The 19,500-nt window shown below is 42.9% G+C and overlaps 1 protein-coding gene across 1 annotated transcript; it reads right to left on the bottom strand.

Annotated features, from left to right (window-relative positions):
• Positions 1 to 1,104: 1,104 nt before the first annotated feature.
• Positions 1,105 to 12,696, bottom strand: LOC116356363 (mucin-17-like). Its single transcript, XM_031802003.1, has 7 exons — positions 12,544 to 12,696; positions 12,215 to 12,333; positions 11,902 to 12,052; positions 11,463 to 11,774; positions 2,158 to 6,678; positions 1,938 to 2,013; positions 1,105 to 1,807 (listed from the first exon to the last, which is right to left on the bottom strand). Exons 3-7 carry the CDS (start codon positions 12,037 to 12,039, stop codon positions 1,701 to 1,703), a joined length of 5,154 nt encoding a protein of 1,717 aa, XP_031657863.1. The 5' UTR covers positions 12,040 to 12,052; positions 12,215 to 12,333; positions 12,544 to 12,696; the 3' UTR covers positions 1,105 to 1,700.
• Positions 12,697 to 19,500: the final 6,804 nt, after the last annotated feature.

Here is a 19,500-nt window from a genome sequence, read left to right as displayed (position 1 = left end):
ATTATACAGATGAGTTTCCCCCGTTCCACTGTGCCTGAGGTTACGGTAAAGCCACTCACATGGAGTGGGCTTACGACTGCTCCTCTTCGCCTCAGCCTCTGAGAGAGGGGCTTCCCTGCTAGTATGAATGGGCCATGATAAAGTCCTCTTTTTCAATATGTGTAAATCCTCTTCTGAAAGTAAGTATTACTTTCTTTGTCTCCCCAAGTTAGGCAAACAGAGTAGTCACATAAACATGTGGTGCATAAATATCATATATCAAATCATACTAAACTCGCTTGCCAGGCTTCACGGTTCCGGATGCAGAATACATGCAAGAATAGGGCAGCTGGCCGTAAGACTCGCATGCTCCGGTAACTTCAAATATATACAACCTGAACTATATACACTGAGTGCACAAAACATCAGGAACACCTTCCTAATATTTAGTTGCACCCTTTTCCCCCCTCAGATCAGCCTCAATTCGTCGGGGCATGGACTCAAAGTGTCAAAAGCATTCCACTGGGATGCAATTCAATATACTGTAAATGATTCATCAAGCCCTTCTCTGTCAAGGCAGAGTTAGATGTAAGTATGCATTTCACCTATTCGACTCAGAGCATTTGATAAATACATTGATAGGATTTGACAGAAGATATTTGTCGCCATCTTGAGGCCTTTTCTACCTCTTTCAGGGCCGTGACAATTAAATAAATAAGTGAAAGTCATACAACTTCAGACCGTCTAACACCAATACAGCTTTTGTTGATCAAGCAAATATCGCCATCAAGTTGACATACATCAATTAACTTTTATTCATTTACATTATTTCTACTATAATATAAAGCTCCACAATGAATATCTTAATACTGCACTATGGATACCATTATATACCCTTATAGAAGTCATAAAATGACTAAGCCTAGGTCATACCCTTCGTGTGCAACACAAGAACGCTTCACAAAATGCTGATCCTGCGTTCTTGTGTAAAGGTTTTTTTGTGTAGCTGCTTGTAGTTATTTCTTGTGTATGTATGTAGGGTATAAACTACGCTTTAGTCCCATGTCATCAAATGAATACCTAAATTAAAATGAACAATTATGAAAGATAAAATATGAATCCAAATCTGCAATACAAATGCTTTATTAAAACAACCATTAAAAAGTATGTAAGTGATTGAAAAATAAAATGCATAGTTCCTCAAAGCCCAAAAAGTTTAGCACCACTTTCCTAATCGTAAGAGTAGAAGCTGCTGTTGGCCTTCCCTCCTTGTCATTTTTTAATTTAGGCTAAATATCTACATCCAATTTAGAGGCTGCAATGGATGTGGATCAATGATTACAATAGGGAGAGGGCATCAGATGTACAGCACATCTAGTCAATTGGTTGGGCTTCTTAGCTTATCTTCCTAGTCACAGGAGAAGCTGTAGATGTCTGAATGACATTTAGAAGCTCACATTCCTAGTTACAGGAGTGGGAGCTAATAAGGGATCAAAAGACCCAGATGGAATTTTGGTGTTGACTAGCCTATAGTGGATCTTCCTTAAGGAGTATAAACTAATGGTAAGCTAGTCCACTGACAGCCTGGTTCAAATATAGCAGCATTAAGGGACTCAAAATTAAATGAACTAAAATAAAAATGTTGTATTGAGGCCAGTTGTGGTGTCCTCCTCAGATGTAGCCTGGCAAAAGCAATTGTCATGGGCTGCACGTCATCCAGGCTACCCATCAGAGGACCCAGAGGACTTGCAGGTGACCAAGCGTTTCCAGGCCTTCTGGACTCCCCAGAAGAAGTCCCGGATGCCTTTCCTCATCTTGGATAATTTAACTGGCAAGAAGATGAAAATATGTAAGAATTTCAGATGGACAATTGTCTGATAAAACAATAATTTATTACTTCTATATATATATATATAAATAATTGTCCCATAAGAACATTTCCCCCCAGGAATACTCACTCATAGGTGGAGAATCCACAGCAATGTACATCTCTGGCTGGTTTGTAGTGTCTGTAAGGACGATGCTCACGTTGGACTGTGATCAGAATTCAAGAATGCACAATTAAACTTCAATTTCACTTCCTTTACATATTCCTATAATTATACAACTATACTTACTGGTACCGATATCAAAAAGCACAACCAATCACCATTCAAGAGTAATCTGAGCTTGTCTTACCTTTCTGCCGGTGGCATAATGCACCCCCTCAGATTCCGCATCCTCCAAATCATTACTGCATGAGTCTTCAAGGTCTGAGGTCTCACGGTCATATGGGTTGGAAACAGAGGGTTTCAAGATGGCCAGTAGCTTGTGGGAAACAATGACAGAGACAATGGAAAGCATCTCCTGATCCTCAAATAAATCGTCAATTTTCAAGGAGCGTTTCAAACGCTTGACCTTCCCAAGGTCAGTGTAGATGGCATCTGCCAGCTTCGATGTCATCTTAGAATTGAAACTTTTTTGCTGGCTTTCCATTTCCTCAATCAGATATTTGGCCACCTCATCGTCGAACAATCGGATCAGCTCAGTCACCAGATCACTGATCTGGATGTGCTGACGCTTGTTGGTCCTTTTTGGCATACGGCATATCTTCTTGACAAGCTTCATCAGGACTTCTTCTAAAATAAGCTCCCTAATGAAGCTGGTGGAACCGGATGTCACTTGTTCCACAGTGGACCACTCTGGCTGTTCAATCTCAATCTTGATGCTGCTCTGCTTAGCTTTCTTATTCAAAGATTGACGGGTTGTCATTTCATTAAACAAGGCTGTCAATTCTTTCAAGTTGAGTGTAGATTCCAGATTTTTGGTGTCTTGAAGTTTGGATGGTGCATCCATAATTCCGTTCGTGACAAGACAGACAATGTCCTTGTGCAGCTTGGGTGCCTTGTGGCACAGTATCTTCTGTAGGGCTTCCTCTGTGCCATAGCGTTGCATCAACTTTCTATGCACAGACAGCACCAACTGAAAGATGTCTGTTGCCTTCAGGCAGACATTTGCTTCCCTCCACCTGTTAGTCACCCTCACCCACAGAGCACTGGACAGCTTGTTGGTCACATCCTCAACTAGGGTCCAGCTGGCCAGTTTATCCTGGGTCCGAGGAACAATCAGAGACCGCAGCCGGACAATGATATCCATCACCGCCTCTACATGAACAATAATATACACCGGTTGGGATGCCTTCACCTCAGCCGAGCCACATCGGCTCTTAACCATGACCTTGTCCTGGTCTGTCCTAAGGCAGATGTCTGAGGAGAGCGGCCTGACAGAGACTTTGGGTACGATTGAACCCAGACGGTTGACTTCCCTGGTGACTGCACTCGCAATGGCTGTTGTCATCTCCCCGCGGCTCAAAGCTCGCCTCAGAGCATCAGGAGAGCCCATGCACTCCTCCAGCTCTCTGCAGAGGGCACTTACAATCCTTGCACTTGAGGGGCGGGAGTACGGCGTCTTGAGATCCTTGGTCATTTCCAATGCTGATGTAACGTCTGGGGAATCGGACATGTCCCGAAGGACAGAAACCACCATGTCCATTGCCACATCAGAGAGAGTGGTGGTTGGGGATGACACAGGTGATGCAAAGTCCTCTGAGTCAAGCTCATACCCATGAAGCAGCTTGGTGATCAGGTCTACAACCACCTCTGGTGTGGAATGTAGACTGGGAGAGTCCTTGTCGGAGGTCTCAATCATACAGGATTCAATTTCACTCAAAGCCCCTCTGACCATGATGTTTGTCTCAGAGTCATCGGGTACATGGTTCTCTTTGAGGTGTTTGATACCTGCCTCACACAGCTCTTTCACATGGATGTTCTCGGAAGACATCACTGCTTCTTGAGTAGTAGGTGGTTGATTGTCTATGGTTGTAGCCATGATTGTCCTTACCATCAGAGGACAAAGCTTTGCAACCAGTTCATACTGTAGCTTAAAGTTCTCAGAGCGGCTGTAGTTCATGGGTACCTCAGGGATGTCAAGGCCCTGAAATAGCATCCTCCGTACCAGTTTGCCCAATACACCCTCCAGTAGGCAATTAGTAGGGCTCAGGGTCTCATTCCCTCTGCCACTGGTGCTGGAAGGTAACTCTTGCTTCTTGTGAAGTCCATGAATGGCCTCACTTTGCGCAATACAACCCTCAACAGGCAACTCCTCCACTGCAATCGTGTGCATAACCACATTGACGTCGTTGGTGTGGGGTCCAATCAAATGCTTCTTATAGGTTGGGTCTGTGACATATTGTAAAACACCTCCGCCTGTCTTTAAGTTCTGAGCTTTATCTCCAAATGTTCTATCCAGGAGACACAATACTGACTCAGATAGTGGGTCAGTGAACTCCTGGAGCTCTAGGCTGCTCTCAACTTTGAAGGGGCTGAGGCTACAGATGATCTGGGAGCTGTAATAAGAAGCCTGCAGCTCTCTCTTGGACTCCAGTCTGTCATGCAGCTTCGGATATAAGGCATCTGCAATGGAGTCTGTGAGCCGCTCATCCAAATTAACAGGGAAAATTTTATTCAGGCTTTTGTTGAAAGCCTCCTCTTTGGTTTTCCTCAGGATGTCCCGCACAGCTTCCCTTGGGGCAGATTCAGAAGTGCAAACATGTCCATTGGATGGTGTCTGGGTGCCAGTAAGGGATTCCTTGATCAAGAAACACTGGAGTTCGGTGGCCACTTCCTTAGACATCTCCCTTCTGATCTTCAGAACAGCAGGTGTCAGTGTAGCTTTCTCCGAGGTCAAAGGTGTCAGACCTCTGGTCAAAGTTGAGGGGCATCTGAGATGATCACCCAGACCCTCTAAGTCATCAGAGCAGGACACCGTGGCAACTTTAAATAAAACCAAACTAATAAGGTTCTGAGCCACAGCAGATGATTTTGCTGATGCTGCCTGGAGTGTCTCTGAACTAACCTGATTGGAGGCAGCCATCTTTGTTGTTGCCCTGGTAATGATGTTACTCACAGGCTTGATGGAGTAGCTCATAAACTGGGATCTCAGGCTTTCAAAGACTCCCTTCACTCGTTCTGCCTTCAGGTCTTTGTCAGTGGCAAATACACACGACTGAACAGCATAGAGAGATAGAGGGAGAGGAATGCCCACGGGTGAAGCCACATCTGTGATATGGATGGAGGACTCTGAGGGTGTCCCCTCAAGGCGCCTCTGCAGCAACTTTATCATCTCCAGGACTCTGGCATTGTCCTGTGGTGAGGTGGAACACTCTCCTGAGAGGTTCTCACTGTCTAGTGTGTTCTGGATTCCAAGCAGTGTTGTGCTGAGTATCCTTCTGTCATGGGGAAGCACTCCCCTCAGTGCAGAAGAGGACCGGCTCTGTGGTGCTGGTGTGTTGCATGGTGTTGATGCACCAGAGACGTCACTTCCACTGTCATCATCTTTTTTGGTCCTCATTATAGTAAGGATTTCGTCAATAATCTCATCACTGTAGACTTCTAAGTCCTCTGTGGTATCATGGGCCGTTGGGGTGGCGATACTCAGAGTACGACCCCCAAGAAGTTTGAAGGACGTCTCCGACCCACTGCCAAGAGGGCCAACAGACACACATTGCAGTGTTTCGCTTGATGACGAAGAACAACTGGAGGAGAGATCAAGCAGCTCCTCCTCCAAAGTCGGAGAGGAGGAAAGAATTCCCTCCATTTTCAGGACAGAGATAACATCCGCAAGTGTTGAATCTACAAGGTCCTCACCTAGTGGGCTACTCCTTAAGTGGCTGACATACACCCTTGTAGGAGAATGGGAGACTGTGGTGGGAGATGGAGAGCCCTCCTCACCATTCACACTTGACCGCGCCTCCACAATTGCTAAAGACTGGGAGATGACGGAACATACAAGTCCGCCAGCCCGCTCAATAATGGAGGGGAGGGAAACATCCAAAGGGGCTGGAGGTGTCACACTCCCTCTTTGGCCATTTCTATCTTGGCTGAGGCAGATCGACGAGACCTCAGTAGCAAATTGATTCTCCCGCACAGGGCTGCTGCTAGAGTCAGGTCCAGGAACATTTGAAATGGAGCTTACAGTCAGGGAGCAAGGAATTACACTCCTACTGTCTGAAAGCTTAATGGAGCAGGAGGAGGGGAGGCTGCTGGAGGAGAAGTTGGTGTTGGTCTCTTCGCTGGAGATTAAGGAGGAGAAAGGGGCCAATGTCAGTTTGACAGGGATGACATGCCCACGACCTACCACAGCAGATAAGGTTCCAGAGTAGTCAGTGGCAATAGGTGGTTTCGCAGAATCTGGTTTAGCAGATTGTAGTTTAGCAGGTGGTGGTGTCGCAGATTGTGGTTTATCACATGGTAGTTTAGCAGATGGTGGATTGGCAGAACGTGGCCTAGCAGCCAGGAGGTTCTTAGTAGAGATCTGACTGGAGAAAGAGTGTGCTCGTTCCTCACTGGACAGAGAACTGCTGCTACAATAAGTCTGGACAGCAGTGACTGGTACATCAATGGAGATTGGGGAGGACCTACTGTCAGGACTCTGAGTGAGACAGATGACATTGACTTTGGAGAGTAGGGAGGTACAGCTGACAGAGCCCTGGGTTGAATCTTCGTTGGTGTCTTTGCTCATGGGGAGCATATTCTCTGCAGCACTTTCTGAAGCTCTCAGCCTTATAAGGTCAACCAAGGCAGGGATCAGGATGCTATTTACCTCCTCCAATACTGAGCTCGTTATGTGCCCAATCATGAGCAGCAAGTCCCTAATAGTAATCTGTATATATGAACATCAACAGAATTGATTCAGATTTACAGTATGTTGGAAATCAAAACATGTTAATACATATTAAATTATTTTAAAAGTTAACATAAAGAGTATACCTTTCTTTCTTTAGCAATTACTCTATATCAAATGTGCTGTCTCCATTGTTGCAACTTAATCATCTTCCTCATCTAGACTTTTTACATTTACCAAAGTGGCAAACGCATATCATATCATCCAAATACAGTGGCAAGACAAAGTATATGAACCCTATTGGAATTATCTGAATGTCTGCGTAAATTTGTCATAAAATTAGATTTAATCTTCATCTAAGTCACAACAACAGATTAACACATTCCGCTTAAACTAATAACACACAAATGATTGTATTTTTATTGTCTATACTGAATACATAATTTAAACATTCACAGTGTAAGTTGAAAAAAGTATTTGAACCCCTAAGCTAATTACTTCTCCAAAAGCTAACCTGGAGTACAATCATTGAGACGAGATTGGAGATGTTGGTTAGAGCTGTGTGCCCTAAAAATACTCACAAAATGTGAGTTTGCTATTCACAAGAAGCATTGCCTGATGTGAACCATGCCTCAAACAAAAGAGATCTCAGAAGACCCAATATATGAAGAATTGTTGACTTGCATAAAGCTGGAAAGGGTTACAAAAGTATCTCTAAAAGCCTTGATGTTCATCACTCCACGGTTAGACAAATTGTATATAAATGGAGAAAGTTCAGCACTGTCGCTACTCTCCCTAGGAGTGGCCGTCCTGCAAAGATGACTGCAAGAGCACAGCGCAGAATGCTCAATGAGGTTAAGAAGAATCTTAAAGAAATCTCTGGAACATCCTAACATCTCTGTTGACGAGTCTACTATACGTAAAACACTAAACAAGAATGGTGTTCATGGGAGGACACCACGGAAGAAGCCACCAAATAAAAACATTGCTGCACGTTTGAAGTTCGCAAAAGAGTATCAAAATGTTGCAGATTCTGTGGAGAGATTAAACTAAAGTTCAGTTGTTTGAAAGGAACACACAACACTGTGTGGAGAAAAAAAAGCACAGCACACCAATATCAAAACCTCATCCCAACTGTAAAGTATGGTGAAGGGAGCATGGTATCATGGTTTGGAGCTGCTTTGCTGCCTCAGGGTCTGGACAGCTAGCTATCATCGATGGAAAAATGAATTGCCAATGAATTGCCAAGTTAATCAAGACATTTTGCAGGAGAATGTAAAGCTGTTCGCCAATTGAAGCTCAAGAGAAGTTGGGTAATGCAACAGGACAACGACCCAAAACACCGAAGTAAATCAACAACAGAAGAAAATATGCCTTCTGGAGTGGCCCAGTCAGAGTAGGGAACCTCAACCCGATTGAGATTCTGTGGCAGGGCCTCTCGAGAGTTCGGTTCACACCAGACATCCCAAGAATATTGCTAAACTGAAACTGTTTTGTAAAGAGGAATGGTATAAAATTACTCCTGACCGTTCCTCAGGTCTGATCTGCAACTACAGAAAATGTTGAGGTTATTGCTGCCAAAGTAGGGCAAACCGTTTATTAAAACCAAGGGTTCACATAAACTCAGCAAAAAAAGAAAGTACACCATACGATTATGTTAGGTCTAGTCACAGAAAAACATACAGCCATTTTCCAGCCAAAGAGAGGAGTCACAAAAAGCAGAAATAGAGATCAAATGAATCACTAACCTATGTTTTGTTCGATAAACTTCATATTTATTTCCAAAAATCTCAGTTTACATTGGCGCGTTATGTTCAGTAATGTTGTGCCTCAAACATCCGAATTTGCAGAGAGCCACAACAATTTACAGAAATACTCATCATAAACTTTGATCAAAGATACAAGTGTTATGCACAGAATTAAATATATACTTCTCCTTAATGCAACCGCTGTGTCAGATTTTGAAAAAGCTTTACGGAAAAAGCACACCATGCAATAATCTGAGTACAGCGCTCAGACACAAAAACAAGCCATACAGATGGCATGTTGTGGAGTCAGTAAAAGTCAGAAATAGCATTATAAATATTCACTTACCTTTGATGATCTTCATTAGAATGCATTTCCAGGAATCCCAGTTCCACAATAAATGTTTGTTTTGTTCGATAAAGTTCATCTTTATGTCCAAATACCTCCTTTTTGTTAGCGTGTTTAGTTCACCAATCGAAATTCACAAGGCGAGGTCAAGTCCAGATGAAAGTCCAGACGAAAAGTCAAAACAGTTCTATTACAGTTCGTAGAAACATGTCAAACGATGTATAGAATCAATCTTTAGGATGTTTTTATCATAAATCTTCAACAATGTTTCAACCGGACAATTCCTTTGTCTTTAGAAATGAAAAGGAACGCAGCTCGCTCTCACGGCCACGTGCATGACTTAGCTCATGGTCTTCTGCCAGACCTCTTAGTCAAACAGCTCTTATTCGCTCCCCCTACATAGTAGAAGCCAGAAACATGGTTCTAAAGACTGTTGACATCTAGTGGAAGCCTTAGTAAGTGCAATATGACCCCATTTACACTGTATAGTAGAAAGGCAATGAGTTGAAAAACTACAAACCTCATATTCCCCACTTCTTGGTGGATTATTCTCCGGTTTTCGCCTGCCATATGAGTTCTGTTATACTCACAGACATCATTCAAACAGTTTTAGAAAGGTCAGAGTGTTTCCTATCCAAATCTACTAATACTATGCATATATTAGCTTCTGGGCCTGAGTAGCAGGCAGTTTACTTTGGGCACGCTTTTCATCCGAACGTGAAAATACTGCCCCCTAACTGAACATGTGGCTAACAGAAATGGAATAATGTGTCCCTGAACAAAAAGGGGGTTCAAAATCAAAAGTATTTGCCAGTTCTTGCTGTGAGATGTTACCCCACTCTTCCACCAAGGCACCTGTAAGTTCCCAGACATTTCTGGGGGGGGGGATGGCCCTAGCCCTCACCCTCCGATCCAACAGGTCCCAGACGTGCTCAATGGGATTGAGATACGGGCTCTTCGCTGGCCATGGCAGAACACGGACATTCCTTTTTTTGTGTGTGAATTTTACCCCGTTTTCTCTCCAAGAGACGAAGGTTGAAAGTCATGCGTCCTCCGATACACAACCCTACCAAGCCGCACTGCTTCTTAACACAGCGCACACCCAACCCGGCCAACCCGGAAGCCAGCCGCACCAATATGTCACAGGAAACACCGTGCACCTGGCAACCTTGGTTACTGCGCACTGCGCCCAGCCCGCCACAGGAGTCGCTGGTGCGCTATGAGACAAGGATATCCCTACCGGCCAGCCCCTCCCTAAACCGGACGACGCTAGGCCAATTGTGCGTCGCCCCACGGACCTCCCGGTCGCGGCCGGTTACGACAGAGCCTGGGTGCAAACCCAGAGTCTCTGGTGGCACAGCTGGCACTGCAGTACAGAGCCCTTAACCACTGCGCCACCCGGGAGGCGCAGTGGACATTCCTGTCTTGCAGGAAATCTCGCACAGAACGGGCAGTATGGCTGGTGGCATTGTCATGCTGGAGGGTCATGTCAGGATGAGCCTGCAGGAAGGATACCACATGAGGGAGGAGGTTGTCTTCCCTGTAACGCACAGTGTTGAGACTGCCTGCAATGACAACAAGCTCAGTCCGATGATGCTGTGACACATCGCCAAAGACCATGATGAACCCTCCAACCCCAAATCGATACCGCTCCAGAGTACAGGCCTCGGTGTAATGCTCATTCCTTCGACGATAAACGCGAATCCGACCATCACCCCTGGTGAAACAAAACCATGACTCGTCAGTGAAAGGCACTTTTTGACAGTCCTGTCTGGTCCAGCGATGGTCGGTTTGTGCCCATTGGCGACGTTGTGCCGGTTTCCTTACAACAGGCCTACAAGCCCTCAGTCCAGCCTCTCTCAGCCTATTGCGGACAGTCTGAGCAGGGATTGTGCATTCCTGGTGAAACTCGGGCAGCTGTTGTTGCCATCCTGTACCTGTCCCGCAGGTGTGATGTTCGGATGTACCGATCCTGTGCAGGTGTTGTTACACGAGGTCTGCCACTGCGGGAACAAACAGCTGTCCGTCCTGTCTCCCTGTAGCGCTGTCTTAGGCGTCTCACAGAACGGACATTGCAATTTATTGCCCTGGCCACATCTGCAGTCCTCATGCGTCCTTGCAGCATGCCAAAGGCACGTTCACGCAGATGAGCAGGAACCCTGGGCATCTTTCTTTTGAGGTTAGTAGAAAGGTTAGTATAAAGGCCTCTTTAGTTTCCTAACTTTTCATAACAGTGACCTTAATTGCCTATCGTCTGTAAGCTGTTAGTGTTTTAACGACCGTTCCACAAATGCATGTTCATTAATTGTTCATGGTTCATTGAACAAGCATGGGAAACAGTGTTTATACCCTTTAAAATGAAGATCTGTGAAGTTATTTGGATATATATGAATTATCTTTGAAAGACAGGATCCTGAAAAGGGGAAGTTTTTTGTTGTTGCTGAGTGTACTTTTTCCACCCTGCACTGTGAATGTTTACACCGTGTGTTCAATAAAGACATGAACAAGTATCATTGTTTGTCTATTGTTGTGACTTAGATGAAGATCAGATAACATTTTATGACCAATTTACGCAGAAGTCCAGGTAATTCCAAAGGTTTCACATACTTTTTCTTGCCACTGTACTTGGATGTGGATTTCCCAGTAGATGGGAGACAGGGAAGCAGTAATATGCCTGCAGCCCCCAAAGAGTGAAAGCTGGGAACATGTTCATGACCAAAATGACCTACCACTGACGGGCTAGCTGAATGTGGTGAGCAGGTCATCACAGAAGACAAGGTTCCAGAGTGATCAGAGTCACTGCTAGGTCTTTCAGTTGGTGGTCTGGCAGAACGTGGTCTGGTAGTTTGTGGTCTGGTAGTTTGTGGTCTGGCAATATGTGGTCTGGTAGTATGTAGCCTAGCAACCTCGAGTTTCTCAGTCGAGATCTGACTGGAAAGAGTGTCCATCGAGGAGGTGGAGTGTCTGAAGGGAGAGTCCATTTCCAGAGGTGTGTGTGTCTCCATGCCCAGGGGTCTCCAATCTCCCATCTGGCTACCAGGCTAAGAGAGACGGGTGAGAAAGAGAGGCAAATGGATGAAGATACCAACAGAAACACTGAGGTCCTACTGCTTCTTAAGCAACTGTGAGTTGATATCAGCCCTAGGAGTGCCGCTGTTCCATCCTTACCTGTCCAATCACCGACCAGCGGATTTGGCGCTCCAGGCGCAGCTCCCTGCACACTTCTCTTTCCAGTTCCTTAAGCCTGAGGCGTCGTTTCACATCCCAAGCCAGTTCGGCCAAGTGAAGGTTCTTCCCCTCTTCCATTTCACTCTGAAAACTTCACATACAAGGGAACATAAAACATGATTAACCTTAATACTCAAACTGTCCACCATATCTATTTCTTAAGTTATTGCTAGATAGGAGGTCAACGTGATTCCACACCTATGCTTATGTTTTTTTTAAACAAATTTGAGTAAAAGATTCTAATAACACTCACGTGTTCTTGAAGTAGTTTCTACCCTTGGCAATGAGCCAATCTCTAACATCCGTCAGTGAGATGTGGGACGGAACCTCCCCTTGCTGCTGCAAGACTAGGAACTGCTTCAAAAGCGTTTTCTGAGAGAGAGAGAGAGAGAGAGAGATTCATTTGCACCCTTGCTTTCCACAAGTTTTTCCTGGTCTTGTCACGTGATCAGAAAACCCTTTCCCGATCCATGAGCGACAGCAAGTTACATACACAGTTGGAATAAAACGCATGGAAAGATGTCTTACAATATAGCATTTGTGTTTTTATAATTATGCATCTAGAAAGCAGACCACTCTAACCTGCTGGGCACAGCACTGCTTCTCCCATAGCAACTGAACTGACTTGATGTAGCTACTGTAGCGATTGTACTCTTTACACGTACACAGCACCTGAAAGGGAGGAGCCACAAAAGAGCCATTTTTAGAGGAAGTTCATGTGTACAAACACCCAATCCCAAATCTACCTCTACCCGAAACCCCAATATTGATTGATTTTGCCTTTATTTAACCAGGTAAGACATTAAGAACACATTCTCTTTTACAACCTGCACTATCAATGACCATATGTAGATTTGGATTTGTGTAAACTAAGCAAAATGGCAAACATTTCACCTAGCCATCATATTGCTTACACCTGTCCAATTTTCTCAGTTCCATATAAGTGTCACTTTTAGATTTTGGAAAGAAAAGGGAGGTCTGCCTTGCCTTCTCATTTGAGGTGATGAGGCCTTGCTTAACCAGCCGCTTCTTCCTTGCCGGATGGCGGAAAAAACTCTTCAGGTGTTTGTCGTGGAGGCAGTTATAACTAACATCTATGACTCTCATGTTGGGGTCCAACAGGTCAAATCCTGGGGTCTCCTGATGGAGCTGTGGATTGTGTTTTAACAAACCTCAATGTCAGGGCAATGGATACTACAGTGGGAATGGTTTTGGAATTAGGACTGGAAATGGAAGGAAGTCATTAAAAATATATAATTAGGTAACATTTCATTTGAAAGAAATTGAGGATCTCAGATCATTTGGAATGTCATACTATCACACTAACCTTCTCCCCCAGTTTTCCTCTGAAGAATACAGGGAATGTCCTTTCTGGGGCTTCCTGTAACCCCTACAAAGACAGAGACAATCATGACAAAACTTTTTAGACGTGGGGTTTTGGTAATGGTTTTGATAGTAGACCCCATCCCTGTCACTTAGTTTGCAATAATTCCACCTTTGCCAATTCACTTGGATGAAAAATGTTGAACCAAGCTTATCTCTAAAACAAATGTTTGATCCATTTACATTGTTAAACTATCTTTAAACTAGTCAACTAGCCGTAGGCCTACATGATGACTGATTCTGTAGGCTACATATTCATCTCATAGACTTTCATCGTCCATCTTTAGAATTATACAAATGTGAAGCGACATTATTATGAAGAGCGAACAAAGCATTATCCTAGGCCTACTCACATTTTCTAATTCTTTGCCCGCACTTTTTGACATAGTAGGTATATTGACTAATATTGTAAACAAGTGATGTCCTAACTGAAACTTGATTATCCTGTGTCTCCAGAAAAGGTATGCCCGATGCCCTCAAGTAAACGTGACCTAGACCTATGTTGTTGTACTGATATAAACACTATGAAAGGATATTGTAGCCTTAACCTACTGATATAGTCTACAGGCTTATTTATGGTGTGCCCGCTCCATAAAGCACACCTCCAGTTGTGACTGGGTTTGCTGCAACACATGCACTCTGTTGCCAAGCCTTCCACAGAATCATATCTCAACCCTAAAATGTGATCCACATGTATTCGATGTCGAAATTGTCAGTCATTTGCAGTGATGGATTTAAAGCATTACCACGACTACGTCTATATTATTCAATTATTGCACCCACACTGGTTGGGCTGCCAACGAGCGTCTGCATAGCAAACGGCTAAAATAGAAGACAGTTCTATTTCTGATGCAGATCCCACTGCAAGTCCTGCCTCTCCCATCTCCTCATTGGCTTATAGGAGCAGGTACCCACTTGCCATCTCCTCATTGGTTATACCCACATGGGTGACTGAAAAACCAAAGAGGTCAGTGGCGGTAAGGCACCTAATTTATGAAAGTTGCCAATTGCAATATAGAATCAAGAAAAGAAAAAGCCTGGAAGGAGGAGAGATGCCTAGAAACGATTCGGTTGACCGTTTTATGTGTGGATTAATTGGTGGTGTAAAGGACCTTGGTTCACACAGGGTCATGTTTGGCGAGTCAGTGGACAAGTATCCTGCCTCTATTGTACTGTGTTTTGGAGAAACTGGGGGTCGTATTAGCAGTAACTGCAAAAAGTTACTGTGAAACCAAGGTAAATGGCAGTAACTGAACTTCCTGCCTTTTAGCTTGGTTTCAACCTGCCCTTGGCTGCAGTTACTGAGTTTAACCTTTGTATCATATCATTCTAATCTGATAGAGATGCAATCGAACCTGTATGACACTGACTGACAGCTACACACACATACATTGCTAATCTAGGGATACAACACCATGGCACAGCATTCCCGGGGGGAAATGATGGTTTAACTTGCTCTGAAACGCCGACATCCAGACACTGGTAAGAACTAGCTAACTAAGTACATCTGACATCAAAATAAATTAGCTAGCTAGCATAGACTAACAATGCTCCCTGCTCTCATAAGAGATCTGCAATTGATACTAACGTCAATCTATTAGCCATATAATCAATTATATTCTGAAATATCATCTGCTGGTTTCTTTGAATCAGTACACCATACACACGATTTCTAGCCAGTGACAGCCACTTAGCTAAAAATGACGCTAGCATTAGCATGAAGCAATAGATTTGTGCTACATGTTCCCATAAGAGACGATCAACAGTTTATACTAGCTTCAATCTATTATACCTGGATTTAACATCATCCTTTTAGTTGTATTCAGACATTCAATGGGTTATTTGAATCCGTAACGTTACACCACACACACGATCTTTAGCCAGCTGACGGTCAGTTGGACGTGCACCCCATACTGAATTGTCAAAAGCCACGCACACTCTTTTTCCGGATGAGCGCACACACAGCATTGCTAGCTCATTAATAATATATCCACTCACATGTTTAGGGTTTCTGGTTTTCTTTTATATTCCAGTATTGCGTGACTGTCCTGGTCAGGGAAGTTACAATCCCAAATTGTATCCATCACCTTTGTTGGTGGCATATGTAATTAGTACAACAAGCTTTGACATGCCAAACGTGTGCTCAATGTGTCTGCTTCAGTGCCATCTTTACATGAATGCGGAAAAAACAGTTTTGCATGACTTCCACCAATCCCTGTGGCCTAGATGATTAGTATCAATGCGGATCAAAGTTGCCATGTGAGGATGTATTAGACAGTACAACCACGTCAATACTAGGTTTTATTCCTGTCAATGTCCATCCATGCAATATTTTTGTATTATATATAAAAATGAAAATGTAAGATCCTTTTTGGGAGCAGGTATGAAATTAATTGTCACGTTTTATCAAGGTGGGTGGAATCAGGCGCAGAGAGCAGGTTTCAGTGATTCGACAGTTTATTCTCCGGCGCACAAAAACACGGTCAACCCAACATACAGGGCGAATAATCCAACACAGGATCAAAAATAGACCGGAGAATAAAACACAAGTGGTACACCAAATGACATGAATTCAAAAACAATCCCCCACAAAACAAGGGCGGGACAACCTACTACATATAAGGACGTAATTAAACTAAAATACACACAGGTGAAACTAATAAGACAAAACCAACAGACAAACGAAAAAGGGATCGGTAGTGGCTCGTAGGACGGTGACGAAGACCGCGGAGCACCGCCCGAACAGGCAGGAGAGCCAACTTCGGCGGAAGTCGTGACATTAATAGATGAACTGACTTTTGACAGTGAAAATTAATAAGATAATGTTTGCACAAGATCAAATCAACATTGATTATATCCTATATTAAAGAATAACTGAAAGGATTATGATCATATGTTTGCACACCAGAAAATGTCACTATTAATTATTATCATCCATGACAGATTAGAATCATTAGGATGCATGTCCCTGATTCTTTGCTCTATTTATTTCAGTTGATTTTGAGGGCCACATTTCAACAAAGATTCCTGATCTACCCCCTTTAACTGAAGTCACAGTGTCAACACTATTTGAAGAAATAGAGAACCAGTGGGTGGTCTCTGACTCATTAGACATCAGACTATCAGAAGATAAATAAATTGTCAATGATGATGATGATGAAGATTATCATCCACCTTTAGAGTTGGATGTTCCAGCACAAGTGGCAGCTGAGCCCGTGGACACAACTCCAGAACACCTATCAAATAAGAAATCCAAGATTCCACCAATGGGTAAGCCATGTGGTCCCAAATGCAAGAGGCAATGTACTCAGAATATTTAGGCGAAAGGAAATATGGGAAAATTAATGGGAGATTAATTATAAGGAGAAGAGGACATGGATCTTCCACACGGTGGCACAGCAATCTAAGAAAAATGTTACAGTTGGTGCTTACAGTCGACGCAGCAGGTTGTTTCTGTACGACTTCGGGGACTTCCTCCATGTGGTCACTACTTCCAATGCAGGCAAGGTGGAGGTGGCCGGAATAAAAAAGGAAAACATCCTGGCATGGAAAGCTGGCCATTCCATCATCAAACTGAAGAAGGCAACAGCGCCAAAGCTGGCAGAGATCCAATTGAGTTGTGGATCCAGGAGCCTCTTCTACAAAGTCTCCCATGAAGAAAAGGACTTCACAGAGTTTGACTTCATCATGAAGAAAGTCACTCAAGAGACACCCTCGACACTACGTATACAGGATAAAGGGACAGAAGAGTCCAAGAAGATGGACATAATCACCAAGATGTGTCCTCTGATGCCTCCTGCAAATCGAAGGCAGTTCTGGAATGACTTGGCTGTGAACAGCATTACTGAGGATGAGGAGTGATATGGAAGAGCACTGAAGAAGTTTTACTTAAAAATGAAATGTTACTTAAAAATGAAATGTAACGATTCAGCGTTTTATCAATTGTAGCTAAATGTCATTTGGGTCCTCTTGTGAATATGAACATGTGAATATGTTTAAAATGTCATCTTAAATCTGTTATTTATTCAATCAAAAATGTTATTTGAAAAAATACAAATAAAATGTTTTTATTAGCAAACTCATGGTCATTTTTATCATTTGTATTACCCTTCATCATATGATTAACACACGGGACGAGACCCGTAATCATCTGCGCAATCCATAAGCGCACGAAAGCCCAAAACACACAGCACAGGTACTCACGCGCACCAACGGACATTGTAATAATAATCAAAAGTCCATTGTAAACCAAAGGGCACACTTATACAAGTCCTAATCAGTGGGAATAGGGGACAGGTGGGCGTAATGAAAGTTCCGGCGGGATCCCTGACATCCGCGAAGCGCAAGAAGCATGAATGCTCTGACTTCTGCGGCCAATGCAGAATTCAGATTGACCATGCAGAGTCCGTAATAATAATAGTAGTAATAATAGTAATACTAATAAGAGTAGGAATAATAACAACAGTAATAATAGTAATAATAATAATAGTAGGAATAATAACAACAGTAATAATAGTAATAATAATAAGAGTAGGAATAATAACAACAGTAATAATAGTAATAATAATAATAGTAGGAATAATAACAACAGTAATAATAGTAATAATAATAAGAGTAGGAATAATAACAACAGTAATAATAGTAATACTCATAATAATAGTAATAATAATCAGAATAATAATAGTTATAATAGAAATAGTAATAATCATCATAGAAATAGTAATAATAACAATAGTAATAATAATTATTATAGTAATAATAGTAGTAATAGTATTGATAATAATACTAGTAGTAGTAATAATAATAATATATGCCATTTCTGTAGCGCTTTTCATAGATTCTCAAAGCGCTTCAACAACAAAAAACAAACAAGCAATATATCAGGACAGGTCAACCAATAGAGGCCAAGTCTTTGAAAGCTGCATCCTCCGAAGATGGAGGGTCCGTTCATGGCTTGAGCGGAGAGAGCTGGTCAGAGAATGGTAGATGATGGTGATGGAGTTTGCTGATGATCTTGTAGAGGGCAAGTCTGGGAACCAGACTGAGTCTTATAGCCACTGGATTTCTCTTCCACTCTGGGTAGCACCCACTTGGGTGATGCCTCAGCGTTTCTGGGCACCAGAAAGCTCACCTCACAAAGTTCCAAATAGTAGCCAGTCATCCTTACTACGAAACACCCCACTGCACCTCTCTGATTCAGAGGGGTTGAGTTAAATGCAGGAGACACATTTCAGTTGAATGCATTCAGTTGTGCAACTGACTAGGTATCTTCTTTCTTTACCTTTCCATCCCAGCATGTTCTGTAGTATTCATAGTATATTCATAGTATATTCATAGTATATTCATAGTATACTCATAGTATATTCATAGTATATTGTGTAAATATTCCTACTACCCTTCCTCCTTTTTAAAATATGTTTCTATTACTTGGTTGTATTTATGTCTGTGTGTGTGTGTGTGTGTGTGTGTTGCATTGTTGAGGAGAGCCTGTGAGTAAGCATTTCGCTGCAACATTTACGTCCTGTATTCTGGGAATGTGACCAATATATTTTGATTTGATGATAGCCAGGCACTAATTAGCCAAATAAATATAAGGTATTATGAGCCAATGGTGACCTATTAGGCATTTATTCTGTATTTTTTCTTCTTTATCTAATACATTTGTTTATTCATTCACAACTAAGATGTTGCTGGGTCAGTATAGGCATTGTGGTCCCGTGGTCTACTGGTACCAGAGCTGAGAGAAAGTATGATAGGTCTAGCAGAGACGGCTCAGTGGGCGGTAGTGTCACGTCCTGACCTTAGATATCTCTGTTTTTATATATATTCTGGTTAAGTCAGGGTGTGATGAAGGTGGGTACTCTAGTTTTTTGTATGTCTAAAGGTTTTGTTTATCTTTGTTGGCCTGATATTGTTCCCAATCAGAGACCGCTGTTTATCGTTGTCTCTGATTGGGGATCATATTTAGGTAGCCCTTTTTCCCACTTTCTGGTGTGGGATCTTGACTATGTGTAGTTGCCTGTCTGCACTATATTGTATAGCTTCATGTTTAGTTTGTTATTTTGTTAGTTTGTTCGGTGTTAATTATTTTAATAAAGAGAATGTACGCATACCACGCTGCGCCTTGGTCTCCTTCATACGACGATCGTGACAGGT

The sequence above is a fragment of the Oncorhynchus kisutch genome, linkage group LG22 (genome assembly GCF_002021735.2).
Source record: "Oncorhynchus kisutch isolate 150728-3 linkage group LG22, Okis_V2, whole genome shotgun sequence".
In the NCBI taxonomy this organism is placed as follows: Eukaryota; Metazoa; Chordata; class Actinopteri; order Salmoniformes; family Salmonidae; genus Oncorhynchus; species Oncorhynchus kisutch.
Note: the sequence above shows the minus strand (reverse complement) of the source record. Positions and strands in the feature narration are given on the sequence as shown.

Bases quoted from the DNA above. Each gene is read 5' to 3' on its own strand.
- LOC116356363 (XM_031802003.1), bottom strand. From the start codon at position 12,039: ATGGAAGAGGGGAAGAACCTTCACTTGGCCGAACTGGCTTGGGATGTG. The intron at 6,679-11,462 runs GTAGGTCATTTT...TCATATATACAG, and splicing joins ATTCAGCTAGCCCGTCAGTG to ATTACTATTAGGGACTTGCT. The intron at 1,808-1,937 runs GTGAGTATTCCT...TCTTCTTGCCAG, and splicing joins TGTGGATTCTCCACCTATGA to TTAAATTATCCAAGATGAGG.